At 46.5% G+C, this 17,034-nt stretch overlaps 1 protein-coding gene across 6 annotated transcripts in view; it reads right to left on the bottom strand.

Annotated features, from left to right (window-relative positions):
• SPAG17 (sperm associated antigen 17) overlaps window positions 1-17,034 on the bottom strand; it is a 328,728-nt gene that overhangs the window by 114,253 nt on the left and 197,441 nt on the right. For all 6 annotated transcript variants that reach the window (XR_007769040.1, XM_050921082.1, XM_050921091.1 and 3 more), the window contains exons 24-26: window positions 16,725-16,939; window positions 11,746-11,866; window positions 10,071-10,339 (exon numbers count right to left, since the gene is read on the bottom strand). Coding sequence is in view for 5 of the 6 variants with exons in the window: in XM_050921082.1 (XP_050777039.1) it covers window positions 10,071-10,339; window positions 11,746-11,866; window positions 16,725-16,939 (605 nt within the window). In the remaining variant the exon portion in view is untranslated. The remainder of the gene's footprint in view (window positions 1-10,070; window positions 10,340-11,745; window positions 11,867-16,724; window positions 16,940-17,034) is intronic.

The raw sequence follows: 17,034 nt of genomic DNA, 5'->3' as shown, positions 1-17,034 counted from the left end.
CCCAAGAGTGGCACAAGATATCAGAGTTGAGTATATTAACTTTGTCTTGTGGTGACAGACATTATTTGGGACTCTGATAACAAAACTCCCTGGTCACCAAAGGGAGTTTTGTTTTCAATTTTTAACTTTCTGTGAATAAACCTGCCCTTTTGTGGGGTTACTGAGGAGGCCAAAAGGGGAAACTGGGGCAGTGGCAAGTGTAAGCACAGATTAGATCAGGGTAGGTGGTATGCTGACAGTGCACACATGTCCATGAGTAGGGTGACCATATTTATCAAAGTAAAATCAGGACATGGCATGGCTCTGGCCTGAGCAGATTGGCATGACCACTCACCTGAGAGCACCCCCCGCCATGGGGCTGTCCCGAGCCACTTGGCATTGCTGCTTGCCTGAGCCCCACGCCACCCAGGACTGTGGCTGACCACCTGAGCCTCACAGCGCCATGGGCTGACTGCACAAGCCCCACCACCAGCACCTCGTGTTGCCACTGGCCTCTCCAAATGTTCCTGATGGGGGTACAACCCACTTTTTGGGCAAAACTGGGCATTTGTTCCATTTGCTTTTGCCAACTGATCAGAGCAACTTGAAACTTGCAAAAGCAAACAGGACAAATGCCCATTTTTGCTAAACAAAAACAGGATGTCTGGGACAAGGCTTAAAGAAGGGGACTGTCCTGGCCAAAACAGGACATATGGTCACCCTATCCATGAACTCAAGATTGGACTATTTTGGCCAGCAGTTTCTGTTGGGTTGTACTTGTGTCCTGAGTGGCCTTGTGCCCTATGCTGAAGGCAAAAAGAGCAGGGGAGCCCTGACTGCCACTCAGTTCCTTTGCCAACACAGAATCCAGGTGTTCTAGGGGCAGGTCACAAAATATCTATGGACTACACATTTCAAAGACTCATAGTTACTGTAAAGTAAGTAACTGTTTCTTCATCTTCAAGTGCTTGCCAATAAATAACCCACTCTTGGTGACTCACAAGCAATGACATGAATAATAAAAACATAAGAACAGCCATACTGGGTCTGACTAAAGGTCCATCCAGCCCAGTATCCTGTCTACTGACAGTGGCCAATGCTGGGTTCCCCAGAGGGAGTAAACTTAACAGGTAACAAACAAGTGATCTCTCTCCTGCCATCCACAAACAGAGGCTAGGGTCACCATTCCTTATCCATTCTGGCTAATAGCCATTAATGGACTTAACCTCCATGAATTTATCTAGTTCTCTTTTAAACCCTGTTACAGTTCTAGCCTTCACGACCTCCTCAGGCAAGGAGTTCCACAGGTTGACTGTGTGAAAATGAACTTCCTTTTATTTGTTTTAAATCTGCTTCCCATTAATTTCATTTGGTGGTCCCTAGTTCTTATATTATGGGAACAAGTAAATAACTTTTCCTTATTCACTTTCTCCGCACCACTCATGGTTTTATATACCTCTATCATATCCCCCCTTAGTCTCCTCTCTTCCAAGCTGAAAAGTCCTAGCCTCTTTACTCTCTTCTCATATGGGACCTGTTCCAAACCCCTAACCATTTTAGTTGCCCTTCTCTGAACCTTTTCTAATGCCAGTATATCTTTTTTGAGATGAGGAGACCACATCTGTATTCAAGTATGTGAGTGTACCATGGATTTATATAAGGGCAATAAGATATTCTCGGTTTTATTCTCTCTCTCTTTTTAAATGATACCTAACATCCTGTTAGCTTTTTGACTTATGTTGCACACTGCCTGGACGTCTTCAGAGAACTATCCACAATGACTCCAAGGTCTCTTTCCTGATTAGCTGTAGCTAAATTAGCCTCCATCATATTGTATGTATAGTTGGGGTTATTTTTTCCAATGTGCATTACTTTACATTTATCCACATTAAATTTCATTTGCCATTTTGTTGCCTACTTAGTTTTGTGAGATCTTTTTGAAGTTCTTCAGAGTTTGCTTTGGTCTTAACTATCTTGAGAAATTTAGTATCATCTGCAAACTTTGCCACCTGTTTACCCCTTTCTCCAGATCATTTATGAATAATCTGAATAGGATTGGTCCTAGGACTGACCCTTGGGGAACACCACTAGTTACCCCTCTCCATTCTGAAATTTTACCATTTATTCCTACTCTTTGTTCCCTGTCTTTTAACCAGTTCTCAATCCATGAAAGGTTCTTCCCTCTTATACCATGGCAACTTAATTTATGTAAGAGGCTGATGTAAGGACGTGGGTGCTGAGAGTTCACTAAAATAAAGACTGCAGAACAACTCTGCCAAAAGAAGCATCGGATCTGGATACTCCACCAGGGAATGTATGCAATGAACCCTAAGTATCTGCTTTGCATATCTCTAAGATTGGTATGTTTCTCAGGAAAGTGGCAGAAGCTGTCTGAGCCCTCGTGGAGTCATCTGAATCTGCACTAAGAGATCTAAGCTAGCTAGATGGTAACAAGTCTTAGTGCAGGCAGACATCCATTGGGAAAGTCTCTGGGTCAAAATAGCTTGGCCCTGTAAAATGAATGAAGTCTTAGGGAGACTCTAAATGGTTTGATCCTATGTAGATAGATTGATAATGCTGTAAGGAGATTGAAAGTATGTAGCCTAGGCTCCTCTTGGTTAGATTGTTGTTTCAGGAAGAAAACTGGTAAATGGATCATTTGGTTCAAATGAAAGTTGATGATTATCTCAGGCAGGAATTTAGGATGAGACCTAAGAGTAACCTTATCTCTATGGAATATCGTATAGGAAGGGCTTTTCCATTAGAGCTTATATTTCCCCAGTTCTTCAGGCTGATGTAATTGCCACTAAAAATGCTTTTTTCATTGATAAGTGCTACAGGGAACAAGTTGCCATGGGCTCAGATAGAGGTCCCATTAAACCTGTTAGAATTACATTGAGTTCCTAAGAGGAGAGTCTCTAACTATGGCAAACATTTATGTAAGGCCCGTTAGAAATCCAGACATCATTTGATGGAGGAAAACTGTGTATCTCTGGATGGGAGGGTGCTAAGTTGATATGACTGCCAAGTACACTAGGACAGAGCTAATTGAGATTCCTGAGTTCTTTAAACAAAGCAAGTTCAGGATAGCCGGGATCTTGGAGTCAGTAGCTGATCAATACCACTGTTCAGCCCAAACATGGGCAGTGGATATAATAGACCCAGGGAGGCTAAGCCTCCCCAAACATGATGTGGTGCATCTCCCTCTGAGGGCACACTGCTGGCCTGTTGCCTTTGGAGTGCAGGCTCTGAGGCCCACTCCTATGTCTTGCTCTTCCCACACAGCCCCGCCCACTCTGCTCCTCTTCCCATCCTCGCTCTGCTTCTACCCTGAAGCCAGCGGGGGCTCAGGCAGGCAGGCCAGTGGGCCAGGGGCTTGGGTGGGAGGGCCGGTGGCCTGGGGCGACTCAGGCTGGCTGGGGGCCTGGGGCAGCTTGGGCTGGCCAGTGGCCTGTAGCTCAGAGTTGCTTGGGCTGGGACTTGGGGTGGCAGGTCGGGACTTGGGGCAGCTCAGGTGCGGCCCACTGGGGCTTCTCCAGGGCTCCTCTGGCTGTGCGGGGGAGGCTTGGGGCTCCTTTGGCCCTGTGGGCAGAAGAGGTGGGGCAGGGGACTACCCTTCTCAAATGGGGGGTTCATGCATCGCCCATAAGCCCAAATCAGAAATCTCATCCACTTGGAAGCCTATTTTGTTCTGGAATCTTTTCTACCTTGAATCAAAACATTCTACACACCAGCAAAACATGATTCCTGTATCTGTTAACCAACCGGTAACCAGACACATAGTGAAGGCATAGTCTGGCAAGCTGTGTGCAGGAGGTCATATGACGGAGCAGACTTAGACAACTTCTAATAGCGATGCACAGTTGCCCTGGCAGTTAATTCACAAGGCTGATCATGGTATTAAATCTGTCTGGAGCAGGTAAATGTCATTTGCTGACAAAAATGAAGTTAGAGCTTGGTGGTTGGCAATTCTCATTTGGAGTGATGCAGTAGAATAAATCTGTCTAATGAGTATAATCTTTTAGATTCTTTGTCCTTCAGGGTAGACATAAATGTTCCTTGCCACAACCTCTCATTAGCAGCTATAGCACGGGCTGAATAGAAACCAGAGCTGGCGCTAGGCATAAGCAGACTAAGCAATTGCTTAGGGTCTCAAGCAGCTCAAGGGTCCCCCTATTAATTATTAGTATGTGTTGTGTATTTGTGGAAGCAGAGGGGCATGACAGGAATTAGAAAAGGCAGGACTTACAGCTCAGTCAAGCTGGAGCCAGGAGGGGAGGAGACAGATGACTCCAGCCTGCTGCAGAACTCTGGAGCTGAATTGGCGCTGTGCAGTGCCCTGCCCCCAGACAAGACTGACGCTGGAGAGGAGTTGCTGGGACTGCCATCTGCAGTGTACCCCAAAAAGACAGCGGACTCTTGGACTACAGAAACCCCATCTAGACTGTTGTAGGAAGTGGCTCAGGGAAACAAGACTTTAGTTTGATTTTGTTGTCGGAGCATAGGTCAGCCTGTTTCAGTAAGATCCCTGCTGACCTAGTGGCAGAGCCATTTGCCACTGTTAGGGCCCTGGGCTGGGACCCAGTCCAGTAGGGTGGGCCCAGGCACCCCACCCCCTGCTGCCAAACCCACCCTTGGAGTAGCAGCCTATTTTTCCCAAAGGGCCAGAGCCACAGACCTGTTTGCTGGCTGCCTTAGCCAGGAGGCTTAGGGGAAAGCCTGCTCCCTGCTCTGTCCTGCCCTGCCCAGAGGGCCAGAGCCCCAGATTGTTTATCTACTGGCTGCCTTAGCTAGGAGACTTAGGTGAAAGGCTGCTCCATGCTCTGCTCTGCCCAGAGCCAAGACTGTGATTGCCCTGGCCCAAGCCTCTTGGGCTAGGGACCGCTTATTGCTCTGCATGCCAGAGGGCCAGAGCCATAGACTGTTAATCAACTCTTTGTTGCCTGATGCTGCGACACAGAGTGGCCTCCCTCCGAGTCTGGGCCTGAGGGACCACTACAGCAGTGTTTTACAAATGGTAGGTCACGACCCACTACTGGGTTGTGGCATGTAAGGTGTTGGGTCGCCTTGCTCTGGTAAGTACAGCCAACTGAGACATTAAAAGTCCTGTCGGCAGTGCTGCCCAGCTAAGGAAGGCTAGTGCCTACCTTTTTCAACACTGCGCTGTGCCCTGGAAGTGGCCAACAGCGGGTCTGGCTTCTAGGCAGGGATGCCACAGGGCTCCGCGCGCTTCTCCCGCCCCGAGCACCGGCTCCACACTGCCGGCCAATCGGAACTGGGAGGGTGGGGGGCGGTGCCTGTGGACGAGGGTTGCACGCCTCCGCCTAGGAGCCAGACCTGTTGCTGGCTGCTTCCAGGGTGCATTGCAGTCCACGGTGCACCCCAGTTGTGCTGCTGACGGGGAACCATGGAAGGTAAGTCAGCACCCCAACCCTGTGCCTCAATCCCCTGCCCCAGTCCTGAGCCACCCCAAACCTGGAACCCCTTCCTGGACCCCAAACCCCACATCCCCAGACCCACCCCAGAGCCTGCACTCCCATTCCAGAGCCCTGACCCCCTCCTGCATCCAACGCCCTGCCATAGCCCTGAGTCCCCCCAAACCTGGAGCCCCTCTTGCACCCCAAACCTCTCATCCCCAGCCAAAAGCCCTGCCCCTCTCCTGCACCCCAACCCCCTCCCCCAGCCAAGAGCCCCCTCCCACACCCTGAACTTCTCATTCCCAGCCCCACCCGACAGCCCTCACCTCCACCACCCAGCCCTCTGCCCCAGCCCTGAGCACCTCCCAAACACCAAACCCCTCATCCCCAGCTCCGCTGGGTCCCAAGGAAAAAGGTTTGAAAACCACTGCCCTACAATGTGCCACAAAGTTAATGTGCCATTAATTAGGAAAGTAACCCTTCCTGGGTTTGTTGCCTAGAGGATGTCCACCAATTTGTGACTATTTTCCTGTACTAGTTTAGCTTGAGTATAAGAGCTGCAGTCATTCTCCTGAGTAATTCCTGGTAGGATATGAAATTGTCTGGGACAGGAGAAGCTGAACTCAGGGCCACTGAGAGGTTGAGTTCGGAATTACTGGAGCCACAGGTGTTTTCTGGGGCATTAGCTGTTCCTCTGGCAAAGGGTCCTCCAAAGGAGGTGACTGAGGAGGATGGATGTTATCCTGTGCTTGTGTCATAGGTTGCTCTGAGATCTGTGCGGAGATTTGGATCTGTGGGAATGAAAAGCACCCAGAGATCCCTATGGGGCCACTGAGACATAGGGTATGGCATAGGAAGCCAGTACACAGTGGGCCAGGATGAGTTGTCTTTACTATAAGAATGACTCTGCTCTTGGTACCAATGTTTACTCCACATGAGTGTCTTGATCTCTTTAGTCAAGGCAGGATTAGAGAGGAGCTGACGGACTCCAACCTGGGAGTGTGATCTGTGATGTGCTGTTTGAATAATCAGTGGGCATCAGATGTACTATTGTGATGGGGCCACAGGATAACCCAGTGGGGCAAGGTTAATGTTAGTACCATAAGCAGAACCATGGTTGGCACTGCAAAGGCACCTTGAGAGGGTTTTGCAGTAGGGACTGGTACTGAGGATGGGTGTGCTACTGGTGCCAAGGAGCTATTTGGTCCAAACCCTGGGAAACCCACCGATACTGAGAATGCTGATGCCAAACTTGATGAAGTAGACAGTGCTGAGGGCAGAGGGTGCGTCAGTCCCCATCCAGTCAGCACAGGTACCATGGATAGCGCCTGCTTCTTCATTGGTACCAGAGATGAGGGCAATCTTTGTCCTGAAGCAGAAGAGGACAAAAGGTTTGAACTAGCCTGAGGCACTGGCCCTGCCCTGACAATCTGAGTTAATGGGGATGCCTGTACAGACAGACAAAGTAAGTCTGATGCTCCCATGTAAACTTGTAGAGTCAACAGCACCGACAGCAATGGAGCAGCAGTCATGTCCATAGGTACTGAATTCAATGGCTGTCCCACAGATAGTTCCAGAGTTGACAATACAGCACTGGGATCCTCCCACCTTGGTACAGGAGGAACATGGAATGATGCCCTGGCTCTACCCTGGGTACCTGAGTTTTGCTGAGGCTGAGGCCCTGTTCTCAATGAAGAGGAGGATGAATCCTTCTTCAGTCTTGGATGGCTCCAGTCTGTTTTATGAGTCCTCTTATGACGGATATGTGGAGATGATGAATGACCCCTTTCCTTTATCAAAGGGAGATCAGAGTTCTGGGGTCTGTCCAGAACTAGTGCAGAGGCAGAGGACATCTAAGGATGGTTGATCAAGCAATCTAAAAAAGGTCCAGGTGCGGAGACAGGCCTCATTGCCTGTGATGTTGCTTCAGGCTAACGTCTATAGTGATCTGCATTCTTTTCTTAAAAGAATGACAAATACTGCACTTTTCTTTAGTATGGCCTTCACCAAGGCACCATAAGCATCATGTGTGAGTGTCACTATGACAGACAGAAACCCCATATGACAGGCAATTTTTGAAGCCCAGGAAATACTGCATAGCCTACAGTGCTGAGCAGAACAAACTACACTACACTAAACTACAGGTACTATATACAGTACGAAGGTCTCAGTACGAAGGTCTGATGCAGTAGAAAAACTGTGAGGAGAAAACCTACATGCAGAACTCAGATGCAGGTTGCAGATGGTAAGAAGGAACTGAGGAGGACTGGGGTGCTGCCAGCCTTATATAGTCTCAGGAGGGTTTGGCGTTCTGTACCTCATGGGAACACCCTTTCTACACCCCCATGTTCATCTTTATAAAATGATTGCATGGTGTCCAGTGCAAGGTTTGTCATATTGAGTGTCTTCAGAAGGCTCATGATGCACTGAGCCTGGTTGTTATAGTGATGTTATAGTAATTGTCTTTACAGCAATGTTATAGTAATGTTATAGGTTATAATTTCTTGTATGTTGTTATGAGGCTGAAAATGTAGCCTCATGGCTTAAAATAAGCCCAAAGAAAAACTCTCCAAGAGCAGAGGGGCAGTTCACACCTCATCAGGGCATGTATGGGACAAACCGAACTCAGTCTCACAGGAACAAAGGACATTGGCCTAGGCAGCAACAAAAGGATTTGTTGGACTCTCGAGTGAGTCACTCCACTTCCCTTGGTCAGTTTGGGAGTGCAATGATGTAATGTTCACCTGACTCTGAAGGGTGGGGGCAAAACCAAGAGGGAAGAGAACATGATAAAAGGGAGAGATGGTTGCCATATTCTCTCTCTCTGTTCCACCTACATCTACAGACACCACACCAAGCGACTGAAGTGCTGATCAAAGGGGAGAACCTGGCTGAAGAGCAACCAGTCTGCCTGTGGTGAGAAGCATCTAAGTTTATAATGCACTGAAAGTGTTAAGATCAGCTTAGAATGTGTTTTGCTTTTAGTTCATTTGACCAAATCTGACTGGTTATGTTTTGACTTATAATCATCGAAAATCTATCTTTGTAGTTAATAAATCTGTTTGTTTATTCTGCCTGAAGCAGTGCATTTGGTTTGAAGCATGTCAGAGACTCCCCTTGGGATAACAAGCCTGGTACATATCAATTTCTTTGTTAAATTGACGAACTCATATAAGCTTGCAGTACCCAGCGGAAATAACTAGACATTGCAAGATGGAAGTTCCTAGGGCTACGTCTGGGACCGGAGATATTGGCTAGTGTCATTCGGTTGCACAGTCCAAGGAGCAGCTTACATGTCAGATGTTGTGCCTGAACAGCCCAGGAGTGAGGGTTCTCACAGCAGAGCAGTGTAGGGCTGGCTCCCAGAGTCAAGGATTGGCGTGACCTAGCAGATCACCGGTCCGGATAACACGAGAGGGGAACATCACAGAGGGTCACAAGGAGGTGTATGGCATGAGCAGTGCTCTAACAGATACTGCTGCAGGAAAAAAATCTCTGGCTCTTGGTGTGCTAGGTGATAACATACTCAAGTGGAATACGCCTCTGTAACCACTCAAAGAAGAGATTATAGATAGGCAGAATATATTGAACTGTCTTAGGTACTTATATGGCTCCCATTACTGAAGTATCTGAACACCTCACCATCTTTAATGCATTATCCTCACAATGCTCCTGTGAGGAAGGGAAATACTGTTATCCTCACTTTGCAGATGGGAAATGGAGGTACAGGAAGACTAAGTGACTTGCCAAGGTCACACAGGAAGTCTGTGGTGGACTAGAGAATTCAACCCAGGTTCCCACCACCTAGGCTAGCCCTCAAGCCACTGGACAATCCAACATGGCATCTGGACAGGAAAGAAGCACTGTACTATTACAGAAGTATCAAAAGCAGTAGTCTTGAAGTGACATTGTAAAAAGAGTCTCTCTGGGGCACCTCCCTAGCTGGGCTGGGCTCCTCACCTTACCCAGTTTCCACCACTGGGATGGCCTAGTATAGGTCACAGTCTCTTAGTTCTGGTAGTGGCCTCACCCTTGTGGGCCTGCTCACTTTCCTTCTGGGTAAGGGAAAAGCAAATGTTCTGGTCAACACAATCCAAGCCCCTTGAGGGGTCAATAAAAAGGCAAAAAAGCCTTACCTAAGGGGTACCTGAGTAGCAGTTTTGTTGGAGTCCTTATGGCTGGCTAGCTGAGTCAGTTGCTCCCTATCAGGCTTGCCCTGGGGTTTGCTGGACTCCTTGCAGAGCTGAGGGCAGTTCTGGCATGAGGGTTCCTCCTGCTATTTCAGGAGCCACTTTAGTCACCCCCTTCTCAGGGTTTCCTGCCTTGCATACTGCAGCTTCTTCCCTTCAAAGCCCTCAACCCTACCAAGCATGATTGGCAGGGCTAGCGGGACTGGGCTATCTTAGCACACACCCTCCCAAGCCCCGTCTGTGTCAGTGTGGGATTTACACACCCCATCACAGACATCTAGCCTCAAACAACACAGGCTGGACAACTCTGTGTTGTCATTCCAAAAGGACTGTTCTTCTGGCTGTGGTCTTGCCAGGAATTCTGTAAAAACATATCTTTTCCCAATGGTGCAGACTGCCTACAGGCAGAAACTGTAGGCCACGACTACTTGGCCTGTCCAGAAAACCAAGCTGAACCCATTTCTAATCAAACTCTTTACTATACCTGGGTGGATCCATCAATCATGTACTTTACGACAGTTCCTTGGCTGGTAATGACTCTAGACACTTCCTGTTCTACTGGTTTCTTCACCGCTTTGTACAGATGGGAATGCTTCACCCTTTGGGGATAACTCTGCCTAACTAGGATTTCCAGAGTAGGTCGCTTGGCTTTTTCTGCCTTGGCCTCATCTTCCTTGGCCTCATCTGCCTTGGTTTCATTTTTGTTGGCTTCATCTGCCTTGGCTTTAGCTTCCTTAGACTCAGCTTTCAAATCTGAAATTAAAGTCTATGTTAATTAACAGTACCAGAGTAGCCGTTGTCATCTAAGCAATTCTAAGGAGCCCATCATTGTTGTATCTTAGCATCAATACTGGTGAAAATTATTATTTAGTGAGTGCCATCACATTGGTTGATGCTTTACAAACATAAAAGTAGACAGTCTCTGCAAACAAATTCTTTGGGTCAATCTTAGACACAGACAGTAGAGCTCATTGTATACTGAGTGTGGTGGACGATTGTATAGACAGGCTGCACACCTATAGGAGATTAGTACTGCCAATTGAAACTCCTGTACCGAACATGGTTTGTTTTGACATCTAATAATGAGTCTCTCTACCCTCTGCACTGTATATAATGCTAAACTAATCTGACCTCACATACCTTGAACAGACAAATATTTTGACGTGGGAGTGGGATGGAGGCCTGAAGATAAAAGATGATTGTTCTGGTAATTCAGGGTTATGTGACCAGTGATCTAGGTTCTCCCGCTTTGTTAGAGTTGCTGGGCAGGCCGGCTGAGGTAGTAGCAGATGCAGGCTGGAGCAGGAGCTAGATAGTGTGGAAACAGGCACAGGTAGTGCAGGAACAGAAGCAAGGGCCAGCTGGAGCAGGCACAAGGGCTGACTGGAGCAGCAGCAATGTGAAGAGCAGACTGGAGCAGGAGCAGGAGCAACGGCAGTCTGTTGAAACTACTGGGAATGGGAATGCGCCGGCCAAATAGGGACATTGAGCAGACTGGACAGACTGCTTTTCTTAGAAACCTACAACCCTACCTTGGGATGACTTCAGTGGGTCCCTGCCTGTGGATTGGCTGAATCCTGGTAGAATGGTGTGGGGCCTATCACAAGACATGCAGGCAATTGCCTCTGGTGACTCGTCATACTCTCTCTCGCTCAGGGATGACTCATAAAGTTTAGCCAGGCTCAGGCTCAGAAGTATCAAACTCTCTCCCATAATGATAAGCCTTTGTGCTGAGGCTCTATGAACCACCAATATCCATCTTCTAGCCATTTATATACACTACAAGTCATAATGAAGATGAAACTGCTCCAAATCTCAATCTTATGATTACTAGCAACTCAAGTATCACTGCAGTCTACCATGTGCAGTTGAACAGTTGTGCAAATGACCAAAAATTGTGGCAAGTTGAATCACTGCAGTAGCCTAATAGGCCAGGCACAGAAAGTGGGTCATAAACTGCCCTGAGCCTTGCTCAGCTACATAGAAAGAAATTCATACAGTTGTTTTCTATAACAATGTTTAGGGAATTGTTTTCAATATTAGATGTCAGAACTTTCCTGTAACTGTGTTTAAATCCATCTCTACATCAAAAAAAAATCTTTTATGATTTTAACTTTATGCAGAATACTCCTGTTTCCATAGTGATTCACAAAACTAACCTATAGAATTTTGACCAAGGAAAGTTAATACCAGCCCGTTGGGGCAGGAGGCATTCAAAGTCTGGAAAACAGGGACATCTGGCACCGCTTGTGTTTGAGGTGTTGATGGTTCTATTTCTACCTAGAGAACAGAACAGATTAGTTTTATTATACATTTCAAAAAGCATTTTATAAAGTTTCGTTTTGTTATATGCTCAGGTAGAGCTAGTATCTAAAGGTCTGATTCTGCTACCTACCTTATTAATGTTCAGCTTTAATTTAATCCGTAATCAGTCCCACCATAGGTGCTGACTCTGTGCAGACTCCAGGGCTCAAGCAGCCACGGAAAAAAAATAGAGGGTGCTCACCACCGACCTTCTACAGTGGTTCTGCAGCCCTGGGGCTGGCTGCCAATCAGCTGTCTGGCAGTTCCCAGGGTGGCCAGTGGAGCCAAGAGTGGCTGGCGGGAAGTGCTTGGGGGAGGTGGAGAGGAGCGAGTGGCGGGCAAGATGGGCATTGGGAGAGGGGGTGTGACATTGCACTCCATATGATTTTATGAAAATATGCTAATGGGTGTGAATTTAATGTAACTGGAATATGCAAAAGGTCTTTTGTAAGGTATCATTACAAAGCTTATAATCTACTCAGTGTAGTCATCCTATTTGTATAAATGTATCATTCTTGTATCTGAAACTAGGAATATAAAATATAACTCTGAAGTCCTATTGTAGGTATGCAAAGTGTGGGCCATTAATGGTGGTTTAGAATCTTGATGGCTCCCATCAACTAGGACAATTGACAGTAAATGGCTCTGTTTGGAGGCCAGACCAGGAAGAAGGAAGGCTTGGGGTCTCACAGGACATGTGACCATGTCACCTGGTACTGGAATCCATCTTAAACCTGGTGCTTTTCCAGTTAGAAGGAGGGGTGGGGACCCAGAGAGACAAAAGATTCCCACCTTGTGCCAAAGCTATAAAAGGGGGTGGAACAGAACAAAAGGGGCTGCGGTTGTGAGAAATTCCCTAGCTACCACCTGAGCTGGAACAAGGACTGTACTGGGGAAAGGACTGGGCCCAGACTAGAATGGAGTCTAGTCTGTGAAAGAAGCTTATTGGAACATCTCTATGGGTGACATTTACCTGTATTCAGTTTCTTACATGTATTAGGCTTAAACTTGCGTGTTTTTATTTTATTTTGCTTGGTAACTTACTTTGTTCTGTCTGCTATTACTTTGAACCAATTAAATCCTACTTTTTATATTTAATAAAATCACTTTTTACTTATTAATTAACCCAGAGCAAGTAATTAATACCTGGGGGAGCAAACAGCTGTGCATATCTCTCTATCATTGTTATAGAGGATGAACAATTTATGAGTTTACCCTGTACACGCTTTATACGGAGTGAAACGGATTTATTTGGGGTTTGGATCCCATTGGGGGAGCTGGGTGTCTGGGTGCTAGAGACAGGAGCACTTCTTAAACTTTTTTCAGTTAAGTTTGCAGCTTTGAGGTGCGTGGTTTAGACCCTGGGTCTGTGTTGGAGCAGACTGGCGTATGTGGCTCAACAAGGCAGGGTTCTGAAGTCCCAAGCTGCCAGGGAAAATGGGCTCAGAGGTAGTCTCAGCACATCAGGTGGCAGTCCCAAGGGGGTCTCTGTGACCCAACTCGTCACAGGGGGCACAGCAGGGGCAGGAAGAAGCAGAGCAAAGGCAGGGCCTTAGGGAAAGAGGTGGAGTGGGAGCAGGGCCTCGGGGTAGAGCAGGGGTGGAGCACCCCCCGGGGGAAAAAAATTCAGCACCTATGAGTCCCACAGAAATTTAGGTTGGAGAAAGTTTGTTTCTTTTATCTATATTAAATTATTTTAAATGTATTGTTATACGTAGAATCATAGAAGATTGGGGTTGGAAGAGACCTCAGGAGGTCATCTAGTTCAACCCCCTGCTCAAAGCAGGACCAACACCAACTACAACATCCCAGTCAGGGCTTTGTCAAGCTGGGCCATAAAACTCTAAGGATAGAGAGTCCACCACCTCTCTTGGTAAACCATTTCAGTGCTTCACCACCCTCCTAGTGAAATAGTTTTTCCTAATATCCAACCTAGACCTCCTCAGCTGCAACTTGAGAGCATTGCTCCTTATTCTGTCATCTGCCACTGAGAACAGCCGAGCTCCATCCTCTTCCCTCTTCAGGTAGTTGAAGGCTGCTATCAAATCCTACCTCACTCTTCTCTTCTGCAGACTAAACAAGCCCAGTTCCCTCAGACTCTCCTTGTAAGCCATGTGCCCCAGCCCCCAGATCATTTTTGTTGCCCTCCGCTGGACTGTCTCCAATTTGTCCACATTCATTCTGTAGTGGATGGACCAAAATTGAATGCAGTACTCCAGATGTGGCCTCACCAGTGCTGAATAGAGGGGAATAATCATTTCCCTCTATCTGCTGGCAATGCTCCTACTAATAAGGCCCAATATGCTGTTGGTCTTCTTGGCAACAAGGGCACACTGCTGACTCATATCAAGCTTCTCATTCACTGTAATCCCCAGGTCCTTTTCTGCAGAACTGCTGCTTAGCCAGTCGGTCCCCAGCCTGTAGCCGTGCATGGGATTCTTCCATCCTAAGTGCAGGACTCTGCACCTGTCCTTGTTGAACCTCATCCGATTGAATTTGGCCCAATCCTCCAATTTGTCTAGGTCACTCTGGACCCTATCCCTCCATCATCCAGATCATTAATAAAGATGCTGAACAAAACCGGCCCCAGGACTGACCCCTGGGGCACTCGGCTTGATGCTGGCTGCCCCACTAGACATCAAGCCATTGATCACTCCCCGTTGAGCCCAGCAATACTGACTGAGAAAAAGTTATGGATAACTCTTTTCTTTTGATGGCTTATTCCACCAGTTTACAGAGGGTGTCAGAGGTTGTCGGATTTCAGACCCACATAGAAACTGTGAGTAAAACAATAAAATGAAGCAGAATATGGTGAAATGGATGGTAGAGTACCATCAACAATTCTAGTTGCAGCACTCCATATAGTAGCAGCAACACCAACAGCTGAAGGGATTGGTGGAGTAGCTACAGTCAAAAGACCAACAGATGATCATAGTGTGTAGATCATGGGGAGGACAGGACAGATAGCTCTATAGTCCAAGAATGTGCTCCTTCTGTCAGAAGATGACCCTGAGGCCATTATGACACCCTTTTACCCCCTTATTCACCACTGTCATGTAATTAGGACATGTTTTGCACAAAGTATACCTTGTGAACTATCATTCTAAAAGTCTTGATCTGATAGACATTAATATCGCATTGGATTGTATGTGCTATCATCATATGTGAAGTTATGAAGTGTGGCTATGTATGTGTTACTGAAACATGTTGTGACGTTGAAAACACCCACAAGCAGCCTTTCAGGTACAACAGCAAAAAGGCCAAACTATGTTAATGACTCATTGAAGAAACGCACACAAGCACAAGGATTACTCCAGGAACTGTGTACAATAGAAACCTCTCAGAGATAGCACTACACAATGGGAACTGTTTGACCCAGATCACTGCAAAAGAGCTTTCCAGCAAGTGGGAAGAAGATATAAAAGGGGAAATGACATCATGATCATTCTGAGGTACGACACACCTGAAAACACCTGAGGAACAAAGACTGAACTGTGGGAAATGATGGTCCCAGGCTAAAGAGATTTCTAGCCTATATATGAAAAAAAGCTTATGCCTTAAGTATATGCCAGCCTGTTTATCATTTGGGGTGAGAATTTGCTACTTCATATCCTACCTATCTAATATGCTAACCTCAGTTTGCATTTTGTTTATTTACTAGGTAATCTGCTTTGATTTGTTTGCTATCACTTATAATCACTTAAAATCTATCTTTCTGTAGTTAATAAACTTATTTTATGTTCTAATCCAAACCAGTGTGTGTTTGACTAAGGTATCTCGGGAAAATCTCAGCTTGGTTACCAGAAGTGTGCATGGTCCTCTCACATTGAGGGAGAGGCCCTACCCAACTCTGGGCAGTGTTTGTCCTCCCCACTTCTGTGTTCCTTTGGCCGTGTTTCCTGGGTAGGCCTGAGGGTAGGCCTATAGGTGATTCTCCACCAAACAAAAAGGAAATAGTACCATAAACACAAAAACAAAGGGTGATACTTTCCCCTGCCTCCCTGCTGGGGCTGGGTGTTGCCCTGTAGTCTGCCCCGAGGTCTCAGTCCTTCCCCTAGCAGGCACTCAGGCTTGTCTGTTTCCCCTATGGAGAGGAGTGCAGTCTCTCTTCCTGGAGAAGCTTATTTCCCTGCTGTTACTGGCCTGGTAGCAGCTTGTCTCTTTCTCCCTCCCTTTCTCTCACTGGAGGGGAGGTTTTAAAAGATCTCAGGCAGCCTTTGACTGGATCCAGGTGTTCCCAATTGACCTGAGGTAACCCCTTCTCAGCTTATAGGGAAGAAGACCTTTAACATTCTAGGGCTAACACATCTGCCTTCCCACACCCTCTTGCAGCCGTAGGGCCTCACATTGTCACATAAGGAGAATGGATACTAGACTGACAGATGCCCACTCTGTCAACCAATTTATGGTTACAGGTAGACATTTGAAAAAAAATTGTGAACATTTCCCCCCATTTTTAAACCAATTATAGAGCTGATAGAAGATTTTTGAATTTTGAAATTCTGAGAAAATTTAGAATAATCTTTGCTATATTTTTTCCTTTGTTTTTAACCAACTCTAATTATGTTGTCAATAAAGGCCAAGCCTCTGAGATCATAGCAGACATTGCAAAAAGCTATCTTTCCCTGTGGTCTCAGATCGTGACTAGGCTCAGCTAACATTTCTGATCAAGTTAATTGATGTCACTTTGTTTTAAACACTGACATTTGAAAAAAATAACCTTGCTGACTGCACCTGTCTTTTCTGCTGAACCATTCTACCAATTTAGACCTATTTGTGACTTATGATTACAGTAGGGGGTAAATTTAGTATTTATTGGGGAATATTCTCTCACCTTTTTCTCTTCTTGCTTTGGAGACTCTTCCAGTGGTGGAGTGGTTAACTTGACATGGCTCCCTTTGGCAGACTGCAGAGATTTTGCTGATTTTTGTTTCAGTGACTTGTTGCTTTTTCCTGAAGAAGTGGAAGCAGCAACAGGAGTGGGAGCAACAGTTGGAATATGTACAGAGGGGATATTCAGAATTGTTGCTAAGTTAGGGTCTGTATCATCTGCGGGGGGGAGAGGGGAGAGAAAAAACAACATTTTTATGCAATAGACTGAAGCCACATACATGCATGTATCAGGCTTTGTTTGACAAAACTTC

Source organism: Gopherus flavomarginatus, chromosome 1 (assembly GCF_025201925.1).
Source record: "Gopherus flavomarginatus isolate rGopFla2 chromosome 1, rGopFla2.mat.asm, whole genome shotgun sequence".
NCBI classification, from domain to species: domain Eukaryota; kingdom Metazoa; phylum Chordata; order Testudines; family Testudinidae; genus Gopherus; species Gopherus flavomarginatus.
The sequence above is the reverse complement of the archived record's forward strand: the minus strand, read 5'-3'. Positions and strand labels throughout refer to the sequence as shown.